Here is a 21,448-nt window from a genome sequence, read left to right as displayed (position 1 = left end):
GGTGCTGGAAGATGCCACGTCCCTGCTGTTTCGTGGCCCATCCGTGGCAAGCAGAGAGGCTCAGGCACAGCTTGGATGACCAACGTTTACACTGGGATCTATCTCTGGGTGCTGGTATAGGCTGCAGGTGCCCTGTTCAAAGGGCCCTGGTACCTGCACCCTCCCCCAGGTCACCAGTTGGCCCAACCATGTTGGGTGGGAATAAGCAGAAGGACCAGGTCTTTGCACCAGACATGGCCATTCATGTGGGTCCCTGGAATTTAGCTCCACTCTCGGCTTTAGGTTCTTGATTCCTTCTCCCTGGAAAACCCAAGGCCTCCCTTGTCCCCTGAGGATTCCCAGGGCCATCCTCATGGTACTGCCAGGCTCATTCTAACCCTCCATGCTTCAAGCCCTAATTACCCAATTGCAACCCCAGAGGTCAGCAGCTGTCGAGAGTTCCCAAGGGGGTAGATGCCCGGCTTTCTAATGCTAAGTTCTCAGTTGCTCAGGAGTCCCTCAGCGTCTTGAGATGTCCTGTGCAGGTCTGTTTTTATTCATTCATAGTACTTTCCACTTGTTACCCAGAACCCCGAGAAATCCCTCCATGGGACATGGTGTTTGTTTGGAGATGACAAGACACAGCTGTGGCTGTGCCGAATGCTATTCCCACCTTGTCCCAGCTTAGTGGTTTTGTTTCTGCCAGTGTCCCTTCCCCTGTGTCTGAGTGGCAACATTGCAGCCCTCTGGGTTGCAGAGAAGAAGGCCAGGTAGCATAAGAGGGCCAGACATTCCCTTCCTTTCTACCTTCTGAAGTGCAGATGCAGCCCACACCTGAGAGAGAGAGAGAGAGAGAGAGAGAGAGAGAGAGAGAGAGAGAGAGAGAGAGAGAGAGCTGTACCAGGAAATTGGCTAACATTCTCATGCACTCTCCCAGAATCCCCGAAGAGTGTAATGCCACTTAATTTGAGGTCATCATGCTTCTAAATCCTTCTGTGTCCTTGTCTCACATCTGGTCCCTGGACACTGCTAGACGAGCTTGTTGGGCTTCCTGTTAATAGTGTCCAGCAGCTACGGGCAGCAGCATGATCCAGTGCTGCCATCTGGGTCAGCTGACCCTTGCGAGCGATGGTAGTTACCAGAGTGAGCTTCTGGGAGTCTCTCATAGAAACACCCAGGAAGGCAGAGATTTCTATATAGTATGGTCTCCAATGATGGGATGTGTGCTTGGGAGTGTTCATCTGTTCTGGCTGTCCTTGGTCCTCGCTTCTGATTATCTAGAGGCCCACGTGGGAGCTTTGTAGCAGCATGATGAGAGATAACGAGTCAAACTGCCTGCACATGTGCTTAGAGCAAGACCCCCCCTAGAACCCAGTTCTTACATGTATGCAAACCTAGTGCGGCACTTTCCAGGACCAAGTGCGCAGCTGCCCCCAAGCCCTGGAGTCTGGCCTCAGGGAGGTAGATCATAAGGGCTCTAGCTAGTCCTGCCACAGTGGGGTGGGCCCTGAGCCTGCACAGTTGGTGTCTGGGGAGTATGTGGGCCCGCCTGTTTCCTAGGAAGACAGAAGGGCCTTCCCAGTGTTCCTTGGCAGAGGGTTTTCATCACTGGCTCTGAGTGTCCTCAGCCATGGGAGTGGCTGCGGGACTAGCAGTCCTCTCTGTTGCTCTGATTTCATGGGGCTCTTCTGTAATTCCGTCATACCCCACACTGCACCAGCACCTAGTACACTATGACACCAGGGCACTAGATGCAGCTCCAACGAGCAGGCTGGCTTTCCTTGCTCGGCTTTGTTGTGTGCTGACGTGTCCTCCAGTGTCACACAGTGACTGTATTTAGTACCAGGAAGGACAGGGTAGTTGCCTCATCCTATCACTGTCTGAGGAATGTGCTCAATAGGAACTTGACATCTCCATCTTTCCGAAAAGGGAAATACTGATGCTGCCCAAGAGAAACAGGAATGAAGCAGTAGGAAATGTGGGGACCCATTGGCCAATTCAGGGGATTTGCCCGGTGGCAGGACCGGGGTTGCTAGGTTAGCCACGCACAGCTCGACGTCCACCTGGTTGTTAACCTGTCCAGTGGGAACCACAACTGTGTGCATCTCCCATCACAGGTCAGGGATTTATAGGATCATTCTTGCTGCAAGTTGTTTTCCCAGCCAGCAAAGTGGTGTTAGCCATCACGGTTTCAACTGAAGACCCCATCCCTTCACAGGATCCCAGTAGGTGGCATTGATAGGGCTGGGACCTGAAGAAGTGTAGATGTCCAGGGCAGTCCTGGGCCTCATCTTACCCCTTAGAGTGGCCCAGCAGATGAAGGCAGACACCCTCACCCCCACACCCAAGTCCCTATACTGTGCGGTCACAGCAGAATGTACCCAGCTTTTTATAATCGTGTAGAATGACCCAGTGGGGAGTCAGAACTGTCCCGTGCAGCACAGTTGATGAACTAGGAAGGCTCATGGTCAGAGTCTCAGGAGCTCTGTGGGCCTTGTACGGAACACACTTGAGCAGTGGTGACTGCATCGTGGGCATGAACCTCACAGGAAGCTGTTTCTCCTAGGCTGGAGCAAAACATCCCACTCTCTGGAAGCCCCTGAGGAAGACGGAGGCTGGTCCAGTGCTGAGGAGCTCATCAATTCATCGGATGCAGAGGAAGATGGTGGAGTGGGCTCCAAGAAGCTGGTAACATTGGCCTACCTGTGGGCGGGCGGCTCAGGGAGGCCTCAGTGTCCCCTAAACAAATCCACCTTGGCCTGGGTCCTCCTCTCCGCCACTGTTCCTCATCCAGAGAGGTGCCATGCTCACTTGGATCATGATCCTCTCTACCCATAGTGCCCTGGACCTGTGTGCCCACCTACCTAAAGCTCACGCATGGTTCACCCCTTCTTAAGAGGGCAGCTCGTACATCACACTGGTCAAATGTTCTAACCAAGCATTCCTAAAGCTATAGCCATACTGGCTTGGAAATTAGCAAGGCGCTCAGGAGCCCATAGAGACATGTAGCGCCATGGACACATTGGTGCATCCATTTTTGTCTTTAAAATGGTCACAGCATGAGTTGTACATCCCCCGAGCACTAGGATCTTTCTAGTTTAAGCCAAATCTCACCAACACCTCACCAATGGCAGGACCCAGTACAGCACTGGCCCTCCCCTTGCTGGCCAGTGGAAACCTGCCCTCCTGCGGTTGCGCCTGCTGGTGCGTAGCAAGCACTACACGGAAGATGGAGGGTGGGTGTGTTGTTGGCCTGCTGGCACTGAGAGGCACCTACAGGCTGAAGTTTTAGCTTTGCTCCTTTGCCATCCTCAGGCTCCGGGTAAATACACGGTGGTGATGGGTGACGAGAAGGAGGGCCCTGACACGCTTGCCATGAGGAGTGGAGATATGGTGGAAGTAGTGGAGGAGGGCTCCGAGGGGCTCTGGTAAGATGGCAGTGAACTCTCCTACCTCAGACATGCCTCCGTGTGTTCCTGAACCTCAGACATACATGATCTGTACAATCCTGCCTCGGGGATGCCCCTGTGTGATCCCACCTCGGACATACGTGATCTGTGTGATCCCACCTCAGATATACATTATCTGTGTGATCCTGCCTCAGAGATGCCCCTGTGTGATCTCACCTCAGACATGCATGATCTGTGCAGTCCCACCTCAGATATACATGATCTGTGTGATCCCACCTCAGACATGACCTGTGTGATCCCACCTCAGACATGGCCGTGTATGATCCCACCTCAGACATGGCCGTGTATGATCCCACCTCAGACATGCACCTGTGTGATCCCACCTCAGACATGCACCTGTGTGATCCCACCTCAGACATACATGATCTGTGTGATCCCACCTCAGACATACATGGTCTGTGTGATCCCACCTCAGAGGTACCCAGCCACAGGCTGTAGGCATGGGGTACATTATAGCTACTGACTTCCCCTTTCAGGTATGTCCGGGACCTGACCAGCAGCAAGGAGGGATGGGTGCCAGCCAGCAGTCTGTCCACCCTCCTGGGCAAATCCAGTTCAGCTCAGTGTCTGAGCAGCTCAGGTAAGACCCACTGTGCACGCCAGCTGTGCCCTGAGCCTGCCAAGATCCTCAGCCCTGAACCTGTTTAGGAGCAGAGGGTTTCTAGGCGCGCAGAGGAACGGGCCAGAGCCGAAGGCTGTCTCCACTGGTTTCCCGCAGACTCCAGTCCAGGGTCAGCCGTGCTGAGCAACTCCTCCAGCTGCAGCGAGGGCTGCCCCACCCCCTTCTCCGAGCTCCAGGGATAGTGGCCAGGCCTCTGTGGCAGGCACTCGAGGCCACTGTGCAGTAGACCAGCATGCAAATCTCTAAGTTTTCTTTTGCTTGGGCTTGCTTGGCGTGGGAGGGGATGGTGCTCGGAGACAGCCTGCGACAGGAGGACCCTATCAACCGCGGGCTTCAGCGGACACTGGGGCCTTGGCACCAGGACCCCACTGCATGCACAGAAGCCGGGAGACAGCAGTCCACCACCAAAGCTGCTTTTAAAACTCCAGAGTGGACAGAGGAGGAGGGGCTCGGGTCAAGAGACCCCTATGCAGAAAGGTGGGAGATGCCCTTTCTCATACTTGGGCAGCCAACAGACCCTGCTGTGCAGCCTCTCCAAGGTGTCCTGACCTCTCTGGTGCTTGCTATGGGAACAGCATCCCGAGGAAGGCACTTGTAACAGGAGTGGACAGTTTGCTACCAACAGCCCAGAGGGGACCAAGGGGCTCTTGTCTTTTCTAAGTCTTTGATTTTTTTTAAAACAGGGATTAATCCCATGGCCATTTTTTTGTGGCACTCTGGCCTCAAATCTTTACCAAGAATCACTGTGTTTACATGAAATGACGATTTGATACTGTATTTGATAGAAAACTATTTTTTTGTTACGGGGTTTGCATCGAAGCACGTTGTTTATACAACTAAGTGATTTCTGGGCGCTCTCCCTGAGACCTGGTGAGTCGGAGCTGTCTCCTCCACCAGAAGCAGCTGAAATCACGGAGAGTCCTGCATCCGCATAGGTTCTGTTTCCACAAGAAATGTAAAGTATAATTTAAAATATTAACCTTCTTTTCTATGATAAAAAGGAGACTCTCCATTTTTTAAAAGAATGTCATTAAATTAGGATATTTTTATTATTTTTAAAGAAAATGTAAAAATCCATGCTGTCAGCCATCCTCAGCAACACAGGCACCGGCTGCCTCTTCGCATCAGGGCAGGCCCCCCTCCCCTCCCTTCGCTCATGGGGGACCTGCAGCCTTCATTCAAGTCACGGCAGAACTGCCACAAAACTGTTGTTTTACCCCTTTTTGTGTGTGTCTGAGAAACAAATTCTGTTCTTTGGAAACTTTCTGTGCCCAGTAGGGCAGATATTTTTATATGTATGTATATATATATGTTCACGTGTGTACATATGGTCTGGGTGTAAAGGATGTATTTATGGTCTCATGCTGCTGAACCTCTGTCACTTTACGGTCCCTCCCTGTCTCCTCACCCTGCTGCCATGGGAGGCCACCGAGGCTCGTTCACCATTGTATGTCCAGGTAAAATGCCCCCTCCTTTACCCCCCTGTGGCTTGCAGAGCCATTTGCTAGCCACACCTTCAGCGAATGGTAATAAAATAAAAACCATGCAAAGATTCTATAGCATTTCTGGTGTATATGTTATGTGGGAAGAATCATGGAATATAATCTGCCCAACCTGTTCAAAAAAGTCACCCTTTTATGATCTCATCCTCCCAGAGACACTTTAAAATGTCAGTTTGCCAGGCATGACACATGCCTTTAATCACAGTACTGCAGAGGCAGAGACCAAGTCCGGTGGGTCTCTGTGAGTTTGGGGTCAGCCCGGTCTACTTAGAGAGTTCCAGGTAGTCAGAGCTACATACACAGTAAAACCCTATCTCATAACACAAACATGTAACCAGAGACAGCTCAGCTCATTCGTTTCCCGGCTGCCCAGACCCGAATAATCTCATAGAAACTATATTAATTACAGCACTGTTTGGGCAAAGACTCAGGCATATTCCTAGCTAGCTCTTACATCTTAAATTAACCCATTTCTATTAATCTGTGTATCGCCATGAGGCTATGGCCTACCGGGTAAGGTTCTTGTCTGGTGTCTTTCTTCTCTCTCTCTCTCTCTCTCTCTCTCTCTCTCTCTCTCTCTCTCTCTCTCTCTCTCTGTGTGTGTATCTCCGGATTTCCCACCTGGCTTTATTCTGCCCTGCCATAGGCCAAAGCAGCTTCTTTATTAACCAATGGTAATAAAACATATTCATAGCATACAGAGGGGGAATCCCACATCACAAACAAATGTCATGCTTCATTCATGGTTGCTTTTATTTTCTACTGCTGATATAAATGAGCACTTAGAGTCAGAAGTCTTTATTGTATGGATGAAGTTTAGAGAAAGGCCAGCAACTCCCGCTGTCCACCATGTTGGTAAAGGCACTGGGCTCCCAGCACACTGGCACACACTGGCACTCAGTGATGGTCACAAATGACCAGTGTGGCAAATCTAAGAATGAGGCAGGAAGTATCAGGACACAGAGGATGCACAGGCACCCAGCATGTCATAATATGGGTTTTATTTTTATCAGACGGTGATGATGTCAAAATAGAACCAGGATGTACTTGTGGAAAAATGTGAAGGGGACCAGAGACGTGCAGTAGAGACATCACAGAATAATAACAACACCCTCTGCAACTCCTCGCTGACAAGCTAGATAATGAGGGAAATGTGTTGATCTGTGAGCAAGGAAGGGTCAGTAAAAGGGGAAATGGTGCGCAGGAAACACAAAAACAATGACGAGGTGGATCCAGACGTGTCTAGTGTCCTGACTGGTGTGTCAGGCAGCACCAAGTAGGCAGATCACTGCTAAGGAAGACTCCGAACAAAAAGTAAGCAATGACAGAAAATGAGAGAAAGCAAAATAAATAAATGAATGAAACCTCAAAAGAACTCTGACATCGTAAGACTAGTAACAAAAATGAAATTTAGGGCGGTTGGAGTATAAGAAACGAGGAGGTGATCACAAACTTGTAAGCCAGGAATAATGCTCAGATGCAGAGAGCAAGCCTTGACATTGATATTACCTTCCTAGACATTGACACCATCTATCAAACAGAAAATGAGACACATGAGGGCTGTCCCTGAAATATGCCTGGGGTTGAACCACACGTCATCAAACGTGACGAAATTGCTAAGTCACCTCACGAGTAAGATGATTAATAGAATCAGTGAAACAAAGTCTACAGAAGAAATTACTACCTTGAGGGAAGGAAATAAATAAAAATCAAAACCTTGATTATTGAAAAATGTAATTTATAGAAAAACTAAGAGACTATTTCAGAGACAGTGTGACAACATGTCTGTTTACAAAACAACACACACACACACACATCCCATAGGGTCAGTAACCTCCCAAGCCAGGGGGATTTTGTTCTGTTTGTTTTATTTTTTTGGCCAGGTTTTTTTTTTTTTTTTTTTTTTTGAGACAGGTTTTACAGGATCAGACATGCATTCCCTCCTGTGGAGTCAGCCTCAGATCCAAATCAGAGATGAGTTGGTTTTCCCCGTAACCGTCAGCCGCTGTCTCACCATAGACTCATCTTCCTGCAGGCCCCTGTTCTAGCATGCAGGGTTCACCGATAGCTGAAACGGTTGGTGACTGTTTCTCCTGGTGGGTGCTTTCAGAGCTATGAAAATGCCATCGGGGGTACGTTTCCGAGTCAGCTCCAGTTTGAGTTTTCTCTGTGCTGCAGGCGAAGTGCGGTGTATCTTCAGTGATCATCTAGTTACGGTGGGCAATCAAGAGCAATGGCCTGTGTTGGGAAAAAAAAACCCACATATTCTAATCCAGTAAATTTGTCTATGTCATTTAATTATGGGGCAATATTAGAAAAATAATGCTGTGATTTAAATTCAATCATGTAAGTCAGCAGCTTCATAGATGTACAGAATTTTTATTGATCATTTATCTTGGTTATCACGCCATTGAGTTAAAAAACAGTTTTTAACCTGGCAAAGCATGCCTAACAATCTCCAAAGCAAAAACTTTTAAGTTTCTAGATTTCTTAATAATCCTCATTTAAACCAGGTGGTGGTGGCGCATGCCTTTAATCCCAGCACTTGGGAGGCAGAGGCAGGCGGATCTCTGTGAGTTCAAGGTCAGCCTGCTCGGTCTACAGAGGTCTACAGAGCTAGTTCCAGGACAGGCTCCAAAGCTACTAGGAAACCTGTCTCAAAAAAAAAAATGCCAAAAAAAGGAAGAACGAAAGAAGGGAGGGAGGGAGGGAGGGAGGGAGGGAGGGAGGGAAGGAAGGAAGGAAGGAAGGAAGGAAGGAAGGAAGGAAGGAAGGAAGGAAGGAAGAATCCTTATCCAAGAAAAGTAGAAGACAGGGGTGAGCTAGCCTTTGCGGCATAGAGGACAACCATGGGGTGCCTCATGATTAGGATCATTTACTAGAAACACTGGAATAGCAAAAAGGAAAGGGACATGCATGAGTCGTGTGGATTGAAAGTAACTGTACATAACTGGGAAATCCAGGAGCATCTTAACATCTCCTATTATTAGCAAGACTAACCCACAAAGAAAGACACAGATCCAGAGAAAATAAAAGTGATATAATTATAATCTCAGAATTCATATCAGCTCTCTAGTTCTTAAACTTCAAGGTACTAACATCATCACCACTGGTCCACAACCTTCCCAGGGCATCAGAAGCTCTGTTCTTAGGACCACTCCTAAGATTCTGGCTCCTCATGGAGTGAGAGAGCCTGTATCTGTGTAGGTGTCATGGATGTGTGGGTGTGTGAGCATATCATGTGTAAGGATGCTACGTAAGTATGAAGATGGTGTGCGTGTGACCGTGGCATATGTGTGTCCCCCAGGTAATTCTGAGCCCACGGTCACTTATGGTTCTCTTGTCTGTCAGCTGTACGAGGGAGAGGTCAGTATGTGGTAGTATGCTGGGGATCCCAGTCCCGTCCTGCAGGCTCTAGGGAGAGCCCTTGGGAAAGGAAAGATGAGCATGGCTGAGAAAGAGGCTTAGTGTTTTCTATCCCAAGGTGAGGGAAGATGGTGCCTTAGCACACACAAGGGATTCCCAGAGAAGGAGGACTCTAGGATCCCAAGGGGAACTTGGTCTTCCCTGAGAAAGTAAGTGGGAACAGGTCCAAAAGAGAGTCAGACAGTGGCCCCCGTGCCTACCTCTCCGAGCCATGTGTCTGGGCTAGGCACAGTGCTATTGGTAGCCATGGGGCAGGTATGACAGGAAGACCAAATAGGCGAGGCCCCTGCAGGTCCAGGGGGAACCCCTGATACCTGAGACTCACGTGCCACAGGGAGGTCCCCATCTGCTGCAGAAACTTCAGCCAGGGCCCAAACATCAAGTAGGCCCGGCTTCTGTCCTCTGGTGCGCCTATGGTTGTTCCGGTGTCACAGCTGAATACTCATGGCCTAGACATCAATGGGAGGCGAACTCCGAGACTGGGTCTTCGCTCTCAGGTGAGAGCTGGGATAAATTGTTGTGGCCTCCTCTCATGTCCCTGTGATGAGGGTTGGGTTTTGCTGGGTGAGCTTTGACCTCTAGCCCAGAAGAAGAAGTATTGCCTAGACTGAAGGGACCCCAGGAGTCACAGGTGTCCCTGAGGTAGACTGTGGTGGCACCAGGTAGGGATGGATGGGTACTGTCAGTGTCCCATAGATGAGGTCATCCTTCTACCTGTCCCTGAAAAGTGTCTCTCCCCCACCCCCCCGCAGAGGTTCCAACTCAAACCCACAGTCCAATCCAGGAGGCTGCATAACCATAGACGCCGTGTCCTTAGGGTGAACCCAGATTTTACACAGCAAGTCTCACATCCTGAGAAACCTCGTCGATCACAGGCAACCCAGTGTCGGAAAGCCCCAGCTGGGGCCTGGGCCAGAGGACGCGGAGGAAGCAGTCATCGGTCCTCTGCTGAGGGCTGCTTTCAGTGTGGGGAGGAGTGGGGCAGAACAGCTCCTGAGAGCTAGCACGCCCAGCCTAGGTCTCCCCTGCAGGTCTTTTCCAGGCCTTAGGGCCATACCCAGCATTCTGTCCTTTTTAGTGCCCTCGCTGTGGGTGTGAATGTCCTGTGGGTGAGATCTGTTCCCACCTCCAGTGTGAGTCCACTTTCCTGCCATGCCTTTCCTCTTTCCCTGGATGTACAACCACTGGAGACGTGTGCGCCTGCCTCCTTCCAGCCTCCGTTCCAGTTCTCTCCACCCCTCTCCCCTCCCCCTGCCCTTTGCCCTCCCAGCAGCATCTGGACAAGCCCCAGCAAGAAGCAACAGTCGCACCATGGTTCCTCAGGCTCGCCGTCGGCTGGTGTTTTTCTGCTTTCTGCTCCAGCTTCAGGGATCCCTAGGAACTGTAGGTACGGAAGTCCCATCTGTCCAGGGAGGGTTTCTCTGTGGACTGGGTGAGTTGAGAAGCCAAGCTGTTTGCAACAGCAGCTGGGACATCAACAGGAACCTGCTCCCAGGCGGCTCCATCAGATGTGTGTCCCTGCCAAAAACTAATAGTATCTGGGTGTTTGCCACCGGGAGATAGGCTGTTCTTCACGGGGGCAGGAGCTTTGGCTATTGTTTTCCAAAGAGTTTTCAGAAGTAGGGAACTTTGCTGCCACTGTCCCCCTGTGGACACCTGCCTGTGAAGTTAGCTCTGGAGGCCACTCAGTGCAGAGTTCTGGGGCAAGGGTCTCACATGTCAGGATAGCCACAGGACACTGAGCTACAGGGCTTGCTCATGTCTTGGCCCTATGGTCACAGCCATAGCCCCTCATACACACACACATACTCCCACATGCACACACACACACTCATACACACACTGTCACATACACACACACTCACACCCCCCTCCATATACACACACTCATACACATGCACACACATACTCGCACATGCACACACACACACACACACTCATACACACACACACACACACACACACAGCTCTGAGGCCTCGGTCTCTCTGCCTGGTGAAGGTCCTTGACAGGTCCTGTTTGACAGAGTCTCCATCTGCTCTTCTTCCACAGCAGGGACTGATTCTCTAGGAACACCAGTCACGAAAGACTCTCCAGCTTGAAAAGGCTACAGTGGTCTTTACCCCCTCCTCTTCCCTCTTGCTGTTCCTTCCCGAAATGATGCGACTGTCTTCCAGTCTTGTCTTTCCAGAGGCCACTCCTTTTGGGTATGCCAGCATCCTCCTGATGACCACAGCCACCTTTACAGCCCCACCCAAAGCCAGTTCCTTCCAGCAAGGCCAAATGGGGGAAGCCTGCCTCACTCTCTCCTTTAGTCCTGTTCTTGAGTACACTGGCTGCTTTTGACTCTTCCCTAACTGCCTCTCTTCCTCTTCTCCTCTCTTCCCATCCCAGTTCCGCGCCTTCCCCTGGCTACCCCTCACACAGTCTGTGTAGCATGGTTGTCTTATAGGGCTTTGGTTTGCACCCCTGACTAATTTAGGTAAGTTAGAGCCCTCATCCCCATCACCACACTCATATCTAGGGTTCAGACCCCATGTTCATTGGAGTGTCCCAGAGAACCTCAAATTCAGCATGTCTGAACTTCTGCAACTGCCTTCACCAAAGCTTTGTTCTTCTGAAGCCAAGCAGGGAACACTGGTCACTTAGTTTCCATCAGGGTGGGAACGGCTGGATCTGGTCCTGGGGCCCAATGGAGCATCTCCAATGTAGCAAATCTCAGGAGTAGGAACCCCAGCAGGTGCGACCGTGGTGCCCAGTGCTGATGAGGTGTTTTCGTAAGATCTGCAGCCCCAGGGCCATGTGGCCTGAGATTTCTGAATTTACTCCAGAGCACACACAGCACAGGGCACACACATGTGGGACTAGATGAAAAATTTATATATATGTTAGTGCATACATTTTCTCGTGTACCCAAGAACGGGATTTCACAATGTGTGACTTGCTGTCTCTCTTTTGCTTGATGTCACAAATTAAACTTGTGTTCGCTGAGGTCATAGCAGACCACCATTGGGCAGCCTCAGACTGTCACTACCAATATATCATTTTGTGAGTTTTTGTACATCCTCCAACTTTTTCCTCACAATAAATCCTCAAGAGAGATAGTATGCAGGTCAAACCATACGGATATTGTAAATTTTCATTTCATCTAATGAATATATCACCATATACTTCTGTGTAAGGCTGTACCATGGTATCTTTCACCAACCATCAATGAAAACACACCCAATTTAGATGCAGCTGAGCCTGGAGCTGGGTCATATTTGTGACCTTCAGCCTCCAGAAGAGGGTAAGCCATTGAAGGAGCCAACCTATGCACTTTCTATTTCTGGAGGTGGACAGGAACTCTTTGGTTCCTACTACAGAAGAGAAAAAGATTAATGTGGGTAGTTGTTTCTTCCACTGAGAGAGCTGGATATGGCTGTGTCCATCATTGAGAGATCTGTGTGCATGGTTTCCATGAGCTGACCCAGTGTGGTTTCCTTCACTCACTGGGAGGATCCAGTGTGGGTGTGGAGGATCCAGTGTGGGTGTGGGGGGTCCAGTGTGGGCGTGGGGGATCCAGTGTGGGTGTGGAGGATCAAGTGTGGGTGTGGGGGGTCCAGTGTGGGCGTGGGGGAGATCCAGTGTGGGTGTGGGGGATCAAGTGTGGGTGTGGGGGATCCAGTGTGGGCGTGGAGGGTCCAGTGTGGGTGTGGAGGATCCAGTGTGGGTGTGGAGGATCCAGTGTAGGTGTGGGGGGATCCAGTGTGGGCGTGGTGGATCCAGTGTGGGCGTGGAGGAGTCAGTGTGGGCGTGGAGGATCCAGTGTGGGTGTGGAGGATCCAGTGTGGGTGTGGAGGGTCCAGTGTGGGCATGGAGGAGCCAGTGTGGGTGTGGGGGATCCAGTGTGGGCATGGAGGGTCCAGTGTGGGAGTGGAGGATCCAGTGTGGGCGTGGAGGGTCCAGTGTGGGTGGCTTCCCATCAGCTTGAGGAAAGCTGCCAGTATTGCCTGGGACCTTCTGTTTCTCAGTTTTTGTAACCCAGGAGGAAGCACACAGTGTCCTCCACAGGCAAAGGCGTGCCTACGCGTTCCTGGAGGAGCTGTGGCCGGGATCCCTGGAGAGAGAATGTCTCGAGGAGCAGTGCTCCTTTGAGGAAGCCCGAGAGATCTTCAAGAGCACGGACAGAACAGTGAGTGCCCCTCACCCCGGGTGCCACCCAGACTGGAGGGAAGTGAGCCGGGGATGGCGGGGTCACACCTGTGTCTCTGAGCCTGTCTCCCCATTTCTGTGGTGGCTGATGCCCAGGAACCCTGACACACACAGGCTTCTACTCTCAACTATGTCATGTGCAGTTTTAAAAAAATATTTAATGTGCTTTATTTACTTTCTTTTTGATATTTATATTTAATTAACATTTTTCCCATTTATTTTGCATACCAACCACAGTTTCCCCTCTCCTCACAGAAGACCCCTAGCAATAGCGGAGAGGGCGCTTGAACTGGCCATCTACTGTAAGCCCGTATGCAACGTTTTACAACAGAAAAAAAAACAAAACAAAACCTCCTTTAAGAGGCTTTAGCACACTTGATGTGTCCACTATTTTCCCAAAGGAAAATCCCTTATTCCCTAAGGATCCAGGGCTGTTTGTGAAGTTGACCTGAGAAGGGAAGAGCGCCCTGCCAGGGAGGGTCTCTCTCTCTCTCTCTCTCTCTCTCTCTCTCTCTCTCTCTCTCTCACACACACACACACACACACACACACACTCACACACACACATGTACACGCACATACATGCACACACGCAGTCCTCACTGCTGCCCCTGCAGCAGGCAGCTCCTCTGGAAACGTGAGGAACACTACGGCCTCCTCCACCACACTTGGCCATGTGTACTACGATTCTGAGTTACTCTCTCTCTCTCTTTTTAAATCTGTTTGTTTCTTTTAGTTTGTTGAAATAAGGTCTTGCTATGTAGCCCAGGCTGGCCTCCAACACTCTCTTCCTGCCTCTGCCTGCCAAGTGCTGGAATTCCAGGTATGTGCTACCCTGCCCAGCCCTATGGTTTCATTGTGTAAAGGGGGCATATTTAAACATTCTTGAGCATTTTCCATTCTAGCCAGACATCTGCCTTTGAACGTTTTTTCTAGGAAGGGTGTGTCAGAATAGGACCAGTTGTTGAGACCAGGTTCCTCTTGTTTCATTTTGTCATCGTCTCTAGAAAAAAAAACAGTCGGTCACGTTCCTGGAGTTACTGTGAGAGGCTTATTGTTCGTTCTCCAAGGGACTTTTTCTTCTCACCAGCTTTGAGTCAATATCACATCCCACTCTCCCAGAACATCTCTTCACACACTCACATGCATACAGAAGACCTCACACTCAGAGGAGGCCTCAACTCACAACAGAGAACACCTCTCTCCCGAGAGTCCTCACACTCAAGAGGCCTCACGAGGGAAGTCCAGGCGCACAGAAGAGCTTAACCTGCAGAACACCTCACCCAGAACACCTCGTATTCACAGAACACAAGTGTCCTCACATGCGTGGGGCACCTCACACAGGGAACCTGTAGAAGTTACTGTTCTCATTATGACCGAATATCTGATAAAAACTGAAGGAAAGACAGATGACTTCTTTAGGTCCATAGTTAGGAGGAAGTCCATCACAGCAGGCACGGAAGGCGGGGCAGCAGGAGCTTGAGGCAGTCAGACACGGGGCATCCAGTCAGTAAGTAGCGAGAGAGGGATGCTGGTACTCAGCTCACTTCCTCCTTGTCATTCAGCCCAGGGTGCCCATGGAATGATGCTTCCCACACTTAGAGCTCCGGGCCACAGCTGGAGAAGGCAGGATCGGGGCCAGAACCGGGTGTGCTGCCTTGGAAGAGGCAACTGTGTTGTGATTTTAGATATCTCTAGAAAGCGCATAGAAAACATCAACCTCAGATAAGCCCTCCTCATCTCCAGAGGAAATATGGCTTCCCAAGTCCCTCACAGAGGCCCATGTCAGGAGCCCCACCCGTAGCTCCCGAGTTCCCTCCATGGGATACTAACTGCTACTTCTCCTCCCTCCCCTCAGAAGCAGTTCTGGATCGTGTACACAGGTGAGTAGGTGGGAAGCCATTTGTGCCCCTCCCCCAGAGCCCTCCTTTGCATGACACTAACACCCACTGACTCCCCCACAGATGGGGACCAATGCGCCTCAAATCCGTGCCAGAACGGGGGCACCTGCCAGGACCACCTCCAGTCTTACATCTGCTTCTGCCTCATAGACTTTGAGGGCCGGAACTGTGAGAAAAGTGAGATCAGGGTCCTGTCTCAGTTCACAGAAGGATGGAGTGGGCGGGGGAGGGCCTGGGTGCCTGCTTCCAGGGTGAACAGCCTCATCAAAGAAGGGGAGGGAGTCCAATCCAGCCCCTTTGGGAAATCTATCTGGGAGACATTAAGTACTCTTCAAATTGAGAGCCTTGGATTTATGAGTCTAAGATTTTGGGTCTCAGACTCAGTGTCTCCTTTGGTTCCCTGTCCTGGGAACTCTAGTGGTCCGGAGAGAGCTGAGGGAGTGTCCCTATGTCACCATCCAGCTTCTGTCCCCACTAGGCAAGCCACCTGGGTAGACTTCATTCTCTACCGGCTGGTTTAAAGGTGTGAGGTATTTTTTTCCAGCTTTGAAACATCAAACTAGCGCTGTTTGGAGACCATCAAAGCATTCTGGCCCCAGAAGCTCACTAGTGGGCCTCACGGAATCCACTGGCTGCAGCTACACACTAGTGTTGTGTTATAGAAGAGGCCAGGGCAGGCTTCCTTCCAGATGGGCTCTTCTGTGGACTCGCACAGGCAGCTCTGTGTTCTTCTGGAATGGCATGTACTATGGAATATCACCAACCTAGGAAGCCCTTTAACCCCAAGCCTAGGTGTGCACACATGTAGATGAAAAAGACCCATGTCCAGTGCCTCCCGGGACCATGGTCTGCCATCAGTCATACATTGCTAGCCATTTGTATGGCCCACAGCACCAGACAAAAAGCAGTATTCTGGTTGGAGGATCCCCCAAAGTCGCCTCTTGAGTGGGGGCAAAAGTATCCTCTCTTCAGACGAAGGGCTCCTTGTTGCCCAAGTGGGTTCTTCTTGCTGTCAGCTGCCTCCTGTTCTCTTCAGAATGAGGCCAGCCAGAGAGAGTAAAGGAAGGAGAGATGCTCACAGAAGGTCACTGACCTGAGCGGCCTGTACGTCTTAGCCCTGACTGTGACTCACAGGTCAGGCCTCCATACTGGAGCTCTGGGCTCACTCACGTGCTGAGCCAGGTCTGGTGTCCTGCACTGCTGAATGGACCACACAACTCTGCTGTCTGGGCCAATGGCCTGTGTTGGAACCAAGGGCCTGGATGGCTCACGTGGTCTTGAAGGTTGGCCCTAGAACAATTCCTCCCTTTGGCCCTTCCATAGGCCAGTCTCCCATTCTGTTGAGGGTTTTTACTGTCCCTGGGAAATCTTTGCTTACCTCCCGAACCCTTCCCAGCTTCTCCCGAGATTCTTGGGTGGGGTAGCCATCACACACTACCTTCTCCTGAGACTCTCGGACGGGGCAGCTGTCACACACCAGCTTCTCCTGAGACTCTCGGACGGGGCAGCCGTCACACACCAGCTTCTCCTGAGACTCTCGGACAGGGTAGCCATCACACACTACCTTTTCCTGAGACTCTCGGATGGAGTAGCCATCACACACTACCTTCTCCTGAGACTCTCGGACGGGGTAGCCGTCACACACTACCTTCTCCTGCGACTCTCGGACGGGGTAGCCGTCACACACCAGCTTCTCCCCTGAGACTCTTGGGCGGGGCAGCCGTCACACACCAGCTTCTCCTGAGACTCTTAGACAGGGCAGCCGTCACACACTAGCCTAGCATCCTCCAAATGCCATTAAGGCGGCAGCTGTCGGGACTGCTCAGATGTGCGACTCCCAGCTCCAGGTCTCCCTCCAGGTCAGTTCCCAGGGCAGGTGACATCAGGTTCAGCCTCAATAATCCGCAGCTACACAGTGCCTCCCCAGGGGACGGGAACCACTGCCATCATGGCTGGCCTCTCAGGTTGGCTTCTCCCATCCTCAGACAAGAATGAGCAGCTGATCTGTGCCAATGATAACTGTGGCTGTGACCAGTACTGCACTGACCATCCAGGGACCAAGTGCACCTGCCACTGCCATGAGGACTATGTGTTGCAGCCTGATGGGGTGTCCTGCAAACCAAAAGGTAAGGGGTCCTGAGGGCTGGTGTTGTCTTACACTCTGAAGAACCAGTCACCTTCACTGGCCTATGGCAAGTTATCAGGCCAAAGATGCGTAATAAGACCAGACCCCGGCTAAGCAAACATCTGGTAAACCCTGAATGACTGGGAGGTGGAGGAGGGAGAGCTGAATGACACTGTGCCTAGGAGCTGTTAGCTTGGAACTTCAGGCCAGCGTCCTGCCCTGTCTCAAGGCAAGCCATCAAAGGCAGGCCCGGAATGACATGAGGCCCCTCATCTCCTCTAACACCCAACTTGAACATCTCTAGGACACACCTGGCCAATGTGCCCACTGCTGCACAGTTAAGAACAAAGGATGACTTAGGACAAATTGCATGCACATGGGCGGGGCAGTGTGCGCAGCACACGTGTGTACTGCCTGCAGAGGTCAGGTGTCAGATCCCCTGGAGCTGAAGTTCTTCAGAAGAGAATGAGTCCAGCCTGGTCCATGTGGTCAGTGGACCACAGCTAAATCTTCTTTCTTACCCAAGGACCGTGCAGCGGAGGAAGGCGCAGGAGTGAGGTCGCCCTGTGCGGGTGGCACATTTTCACACAGGCCATCGCTTGCCTTGTAGCAAACCCGAGCAGTGTCTTCCTTATGAAGATATAGCAGACCACAACTCTAGAAAACAAGGCTCCAGTTTCCCAAACCAGCGTCTGTCTCCTCTCCCAGCTGCTGCAATAGCCCTCCCTAACCACCCTAAAGGGAAAGCATCTCCTTTACTCCGAGCCCCCTACTGTCCCCAGTAGGAGCTATGGCAGGGGCCAGCTGCATCTGAACCTCTACCTACAAGCACCTTCACCACAGCATCCCCCTCTTCCTGACTTCTATTTCATACAGTTGAGTATCCATGTGGGAAAATACCTGTTCTGGAAAAAAGAAATTCCAGCGGCCCCCAAGGCCGGATTGTGGGAGGCAAGGTGTGCCCCAAAGGGGAGTGTCCATGGCAGGTAAGGCTCTCTGTCCTGTGCAGACCCCACTCCCAGCTCTGTTTTCCCTGACTTCAGGGTTTCTTCCCTGGGGTGTAGAACTTTTGAACTGGGTCATACTTGCACACAAGGAACGTGGGCCAGCCACCACCCCACCCATATCCCAAGGTACTCCCCTAACCACATACACACATACTCACACTTGTGCAGAGAAGAGAAAGAAAACAAGTATTGAGGCCCACTCCACACAAGAAAACCAGCAGGGTCTGCTGCTGCTGGGGGTGGGTGACTTGGGAACCTACTTGTGTACCCTACCCCCATTCTCCAGCACCCTTGTTGTCTACCAGGGCCACCCAAGCCAGAGATGCTCTGAGACCTCAGAGGCCCTGTATTGTAGGCAGGAATCTTGTCAAGCCAGCTGCTTCCTGGTGTGACTTTCTGTGTCTGTGTGCCCCCACCCAGGCTGTGCTGAAAAACAGTGGGTTACTGCTGTGTGGGGCCATCCTATTGGACAGTACGTGGATTGTGTCTGCAGCCCACTGTTTCGATACTATCAGGAGCTGGAGGAACATAACAGTGGTGATGGGTAGGTATGGCCTGTCCCTGGCCTCTGACCAGAGGGCATTTTCATTTGTCTGTGGCTCAGGGTCAGCCTCCCTAACCAGATAACATCTCCAAGGAAGGCCATACTGGAGCTAGCCTACCTTGTCCTCTGGGCTTTCCCTCCCCTCAGGGAACAGAGGGAGGTTTGGGGCTTCTCTTTCCATCCTGCCCCTCTGAGTGGGTGGCAAGGATCCCATCCACTCCTCACTCTCCCTCAGTGCCCGGGCCTCAGGCTCAGCCCATTGACAACCTTCCCTCAATAACTGCAATGGGCCCTCGTGCAGGCTTTTCCCGGGACCCCGGGAAGAATACAAATCCTCCAGAAACCAGAGGCTGAACTGGCCACATCCCTGTCCACATACTCTAGGCCCGAGGGCCAAGACAAGCAAGAGCTCTGTGTGAGGGTATGGCTACACATTAGGGTATGTACCCTGAGTGGAACGGCTTCCTCTCAGGTGAGCAAGACTTCAGCGAGAAGGATGGGACCGAGCAGGTACGACGGGTCAGACAGGTCATTATTCCTAACAAGTACATCCCAGGCAAGATCGACCATGACATTGCCCTGCTCCGTCTCCACCAACCTGTGACCTTCACTGACCACGTAGTACCCCTGTGCCTGCCTGAAAGGGCCTTCTCCGAGAGAACACTCTCCAGAATCCGCTTCTCAAGGGTCAGTGGCTGGGGCCAGCTGCTAGACCGCGGGGCCACGGCCCTGGAGCTCATGGCTGTCGAAGTGCCCCGGATGATGACTCAGGACTGCCTGGAACACGCCAAGCACAGTCCCAGCACCCCCCAGATCACTGACAACATGTTCTGCGCTGGCTATATGGACGGCACGAAGGATGCCTGTAAAGGCGACAGTGGCGGCCCCCACGCCACACACTACCGTGGCACCTGGTACCTGACAGGTGTGGTCAGCTGGGGCGAGGGCTGTGCAGCTGTTGGCCACGTTGGAGTGTACACCAGGGTCTCCAGGTACACAGAATGGCTGATCAAGTTCATGAACTCCAAGCCCCAGGTTGGGATTTTTCGAGTCGAGCTACTCTAACTCCTTGGACAGCCCAACCTTTCCCCAGGAGGAAGCTACTGCTGTGTAGAGCTGTTTTGTATCAAATCCTATGGAGTCTCCTGCTATTCTTGGGGGTGGGGAAGGAGAAAGAGATGAAGAGATAAAGGGGGCAGAAAGAGATATCAGAGAGAGGAAAACAGGAAGAGAAACAGAAAGAGGGATCTGAATGAGAAACTAACAAAGATACTCAGGGACTGGATGGTAGAGCCACAGACGGGCAGCCCAAAGGGGCAGGGTGGCCCTGAGGGAGATGAGGTCCAGCCCTTGCTGCTGCCTCCCTGCAGGTGCCTCCCATCTGCATGTGCTCTGCCTGCAGTGCTGCAGTGTGCACACGTGCATGTAGAACGCGTGTGCACATGCATGTGTGTGCGCTCACAATGTATACACCATCTGCACTATCGTTCCCTTTCATTTCTTTCCTTTTTTGCATGAGTACCCTGTGTTTATTTCAATTAAACGAGAAACAGTTTCTGAGCGTGCAACATCGTTCTTCCAGGCTTCCCAAGGGAGTGTTTCTGAGTTAGTGTGCCCTCCCGCCTGCCCAACAGTGAGTGGCTGACCTTCTCAGCACACTTTGGGGATGCCTGCTGTCCCCCTGGATTGACCATAACTCCCTGAGTGGAGCCTTCTATGGAGTCAGATGCACATCAGCAGGGCTGTTGTTCCTGGGAAGAAAGGGACAGTGCACTGAGAGGGAGCCGAGAGGGTTTGTCCTCAGTGTCCACAGCCATTAGTAGATAACACATGTACCCAGCTCACAGAGCTGTCCTGAGATGGCACCAGGAGACCTTGAGAGGCCTTACTTGAGGGTCTAGCTCCCGGAAGACAGTGTGATCAGCATGGGATGTGCTTTACTTTCCAAACAACATTCCTGGGAGTGGGGCCAGAGAGAGGGCCGGGTACAAAGGAAGAACCTAATCCCAGGCCACATGTCTGCTACGAGGACCTCACCACCTCACCCTTGATGCCATCACAGATTCAGTGTAGGCACTGAGACCTCCACATCGGCATCGCCAGGCAGGGCAGAGGTCAGACATCAATTGACGGCCACCAGAACACATGCATCTTTTCCTAGTTCTGCTGCAGTCTGGCCCAGCCTCATTAACGGCAGTGACTTCCTGGTGAAATGCCAGGCAAGCACCATTCCAGTAACCTCTGGCTACGTGCGTGCAGCCACAGTCCTGAGCCATTGCCTAACCAATCACCATAGGTGGCACAGGCTGTAGCCAGTACCATTCTGCCCACTGGTGTGCATACTCCCCAGGCTCAAAAATATCCCCACCAGATAAGGTTTCTAAGGAGGACTGGGTCAGCATGAGTGCCAGCAGTCTGGTCTACATGGAGAAGGTGGAGACAGCTGAGCAGTCCCCTCACAGGACAAATCTTCGAGTTTCGTTGTTGCTGCTGCTATTGATAATTTCCAGGGACTCTGAAGCATAAACTTCCAGAGGTGTTGGGAGCATTTGGAGTCCTGGCCTCCAGCTGCTCTTCCCTGCTAGAGATCTTCACTTTCCTTCTGATTTGAGTTACTGAAAGCTGTGTCAAAGTTGTTTACCAGCTCTGCTTCACGAGCACGTGTTGCCTTGGCCTTGAG

General features: G+C 51.6%; 2 protein-coding genes across 13 annotated transcripts in view; both read left to right on the top strand.

The window, feature by feature from the left end:
• Mcf2l (MCF.2 cell line derived transforming sequence like) overlaps positions 1-5,623 on the top strand; it is a 132,595-nt gene extending 126,972 nt beyond the window's left edge. For 10 of the 12 annotated variants that reach the window (XM_057753068.1, XM_057753074.1, XM_057753071.1 and 7 more), the window contains 4 exons: positions 2,546-2,667; positions 3,295-3,407; positions 3,926-4,029; positions 4,168-5,623. In XM_057753068.1, the coding sequence (XP_057609051.1) occupies positions 2,546-2,667; positions 3,295-3,407; positions 3,926-4,029; positions 4,168-4,253 (425 nt within the window). In that variant the 3' untranslated portion in view covers positions 4,254-5,623. Of the gene's footprint in view, positions 1-2,545; positions 2,668-3,294; positions 3,408-3,925 lie in introns of all 12 variants that reach the window. The other 2 variants (XM_057753077.1, XM_057753078.1) reach the window with 1 other exon arrangement.
• A 4,663-nt stretch (positions 5,624-10,286) lies between these two features.
• On the top strand, positions 10,287-20,236 carry F7 (coagulation factor VII). The gene is made up of 8 exons (XM_057752614.1): positions 10,287-10,386; positions 13,011-13,171; positions 15,050-15,074; positions 15,156-15,269; positions 17,078-17,218; positions 18,094-18,203; positions 18,645-18,768; positions 19,241-20,236. The coding sequence occupies exons 1-8, from the start codon at positions 10,311-10,313 to the stop codon at positions 19,831-19,833; spliced, it is 1,344 nt and encodes a 447-aa protein (XP_057608597.1). The 5' UTR covers positions 10,287-10,310; the 3' UTR covers positions 19,834-20,236.
• The last annotated feature ends 1,212 nt before the right edge of the window (positions 20,237-21,448 follow it).

Source organism: Chionomys nivalis, chromosome 20 (genome assembly GCF_950005125.1).
Source record: "Chionomys nivalis chromosome 20, mChiNiv1.1, whole genome shotgun sequence".
NCBI classification, from domain to species: Eukaryota; Metazoa; Chordata; class Mammalia; order Rodentia; family Cricetidae; genus Chionomys; species Chionomys nivalis.
Note: the sequence above shows the minus strand (reverse complement) of the source record. Positions and strands in the feature narration are given on the sequence as shown.

Coding starts and splice junctions, on each gene's coding strand:
- F7 (XM_057752614.1), top strand. CDS start 10,311: ATGGTTCCTCAGGCTCGCCGTCGGCTGGTGTTTTTCTGCTTTCTGCTC. Junction 10,387..13,010: donor GGGATCCCTAGGAACTGTAG/GTACGGAAGTCC, acceptor TCTGTTTCTCAG/TTTTTGTAACCCAGGAGGAA. Junction 13,172..15,049: donor TCAAGAGCACGGACAGAACA/GTGAGTGCCCCT, acceptor CCCTCCCCTCAG/AAGCAGTTCTGGATCGTGTA.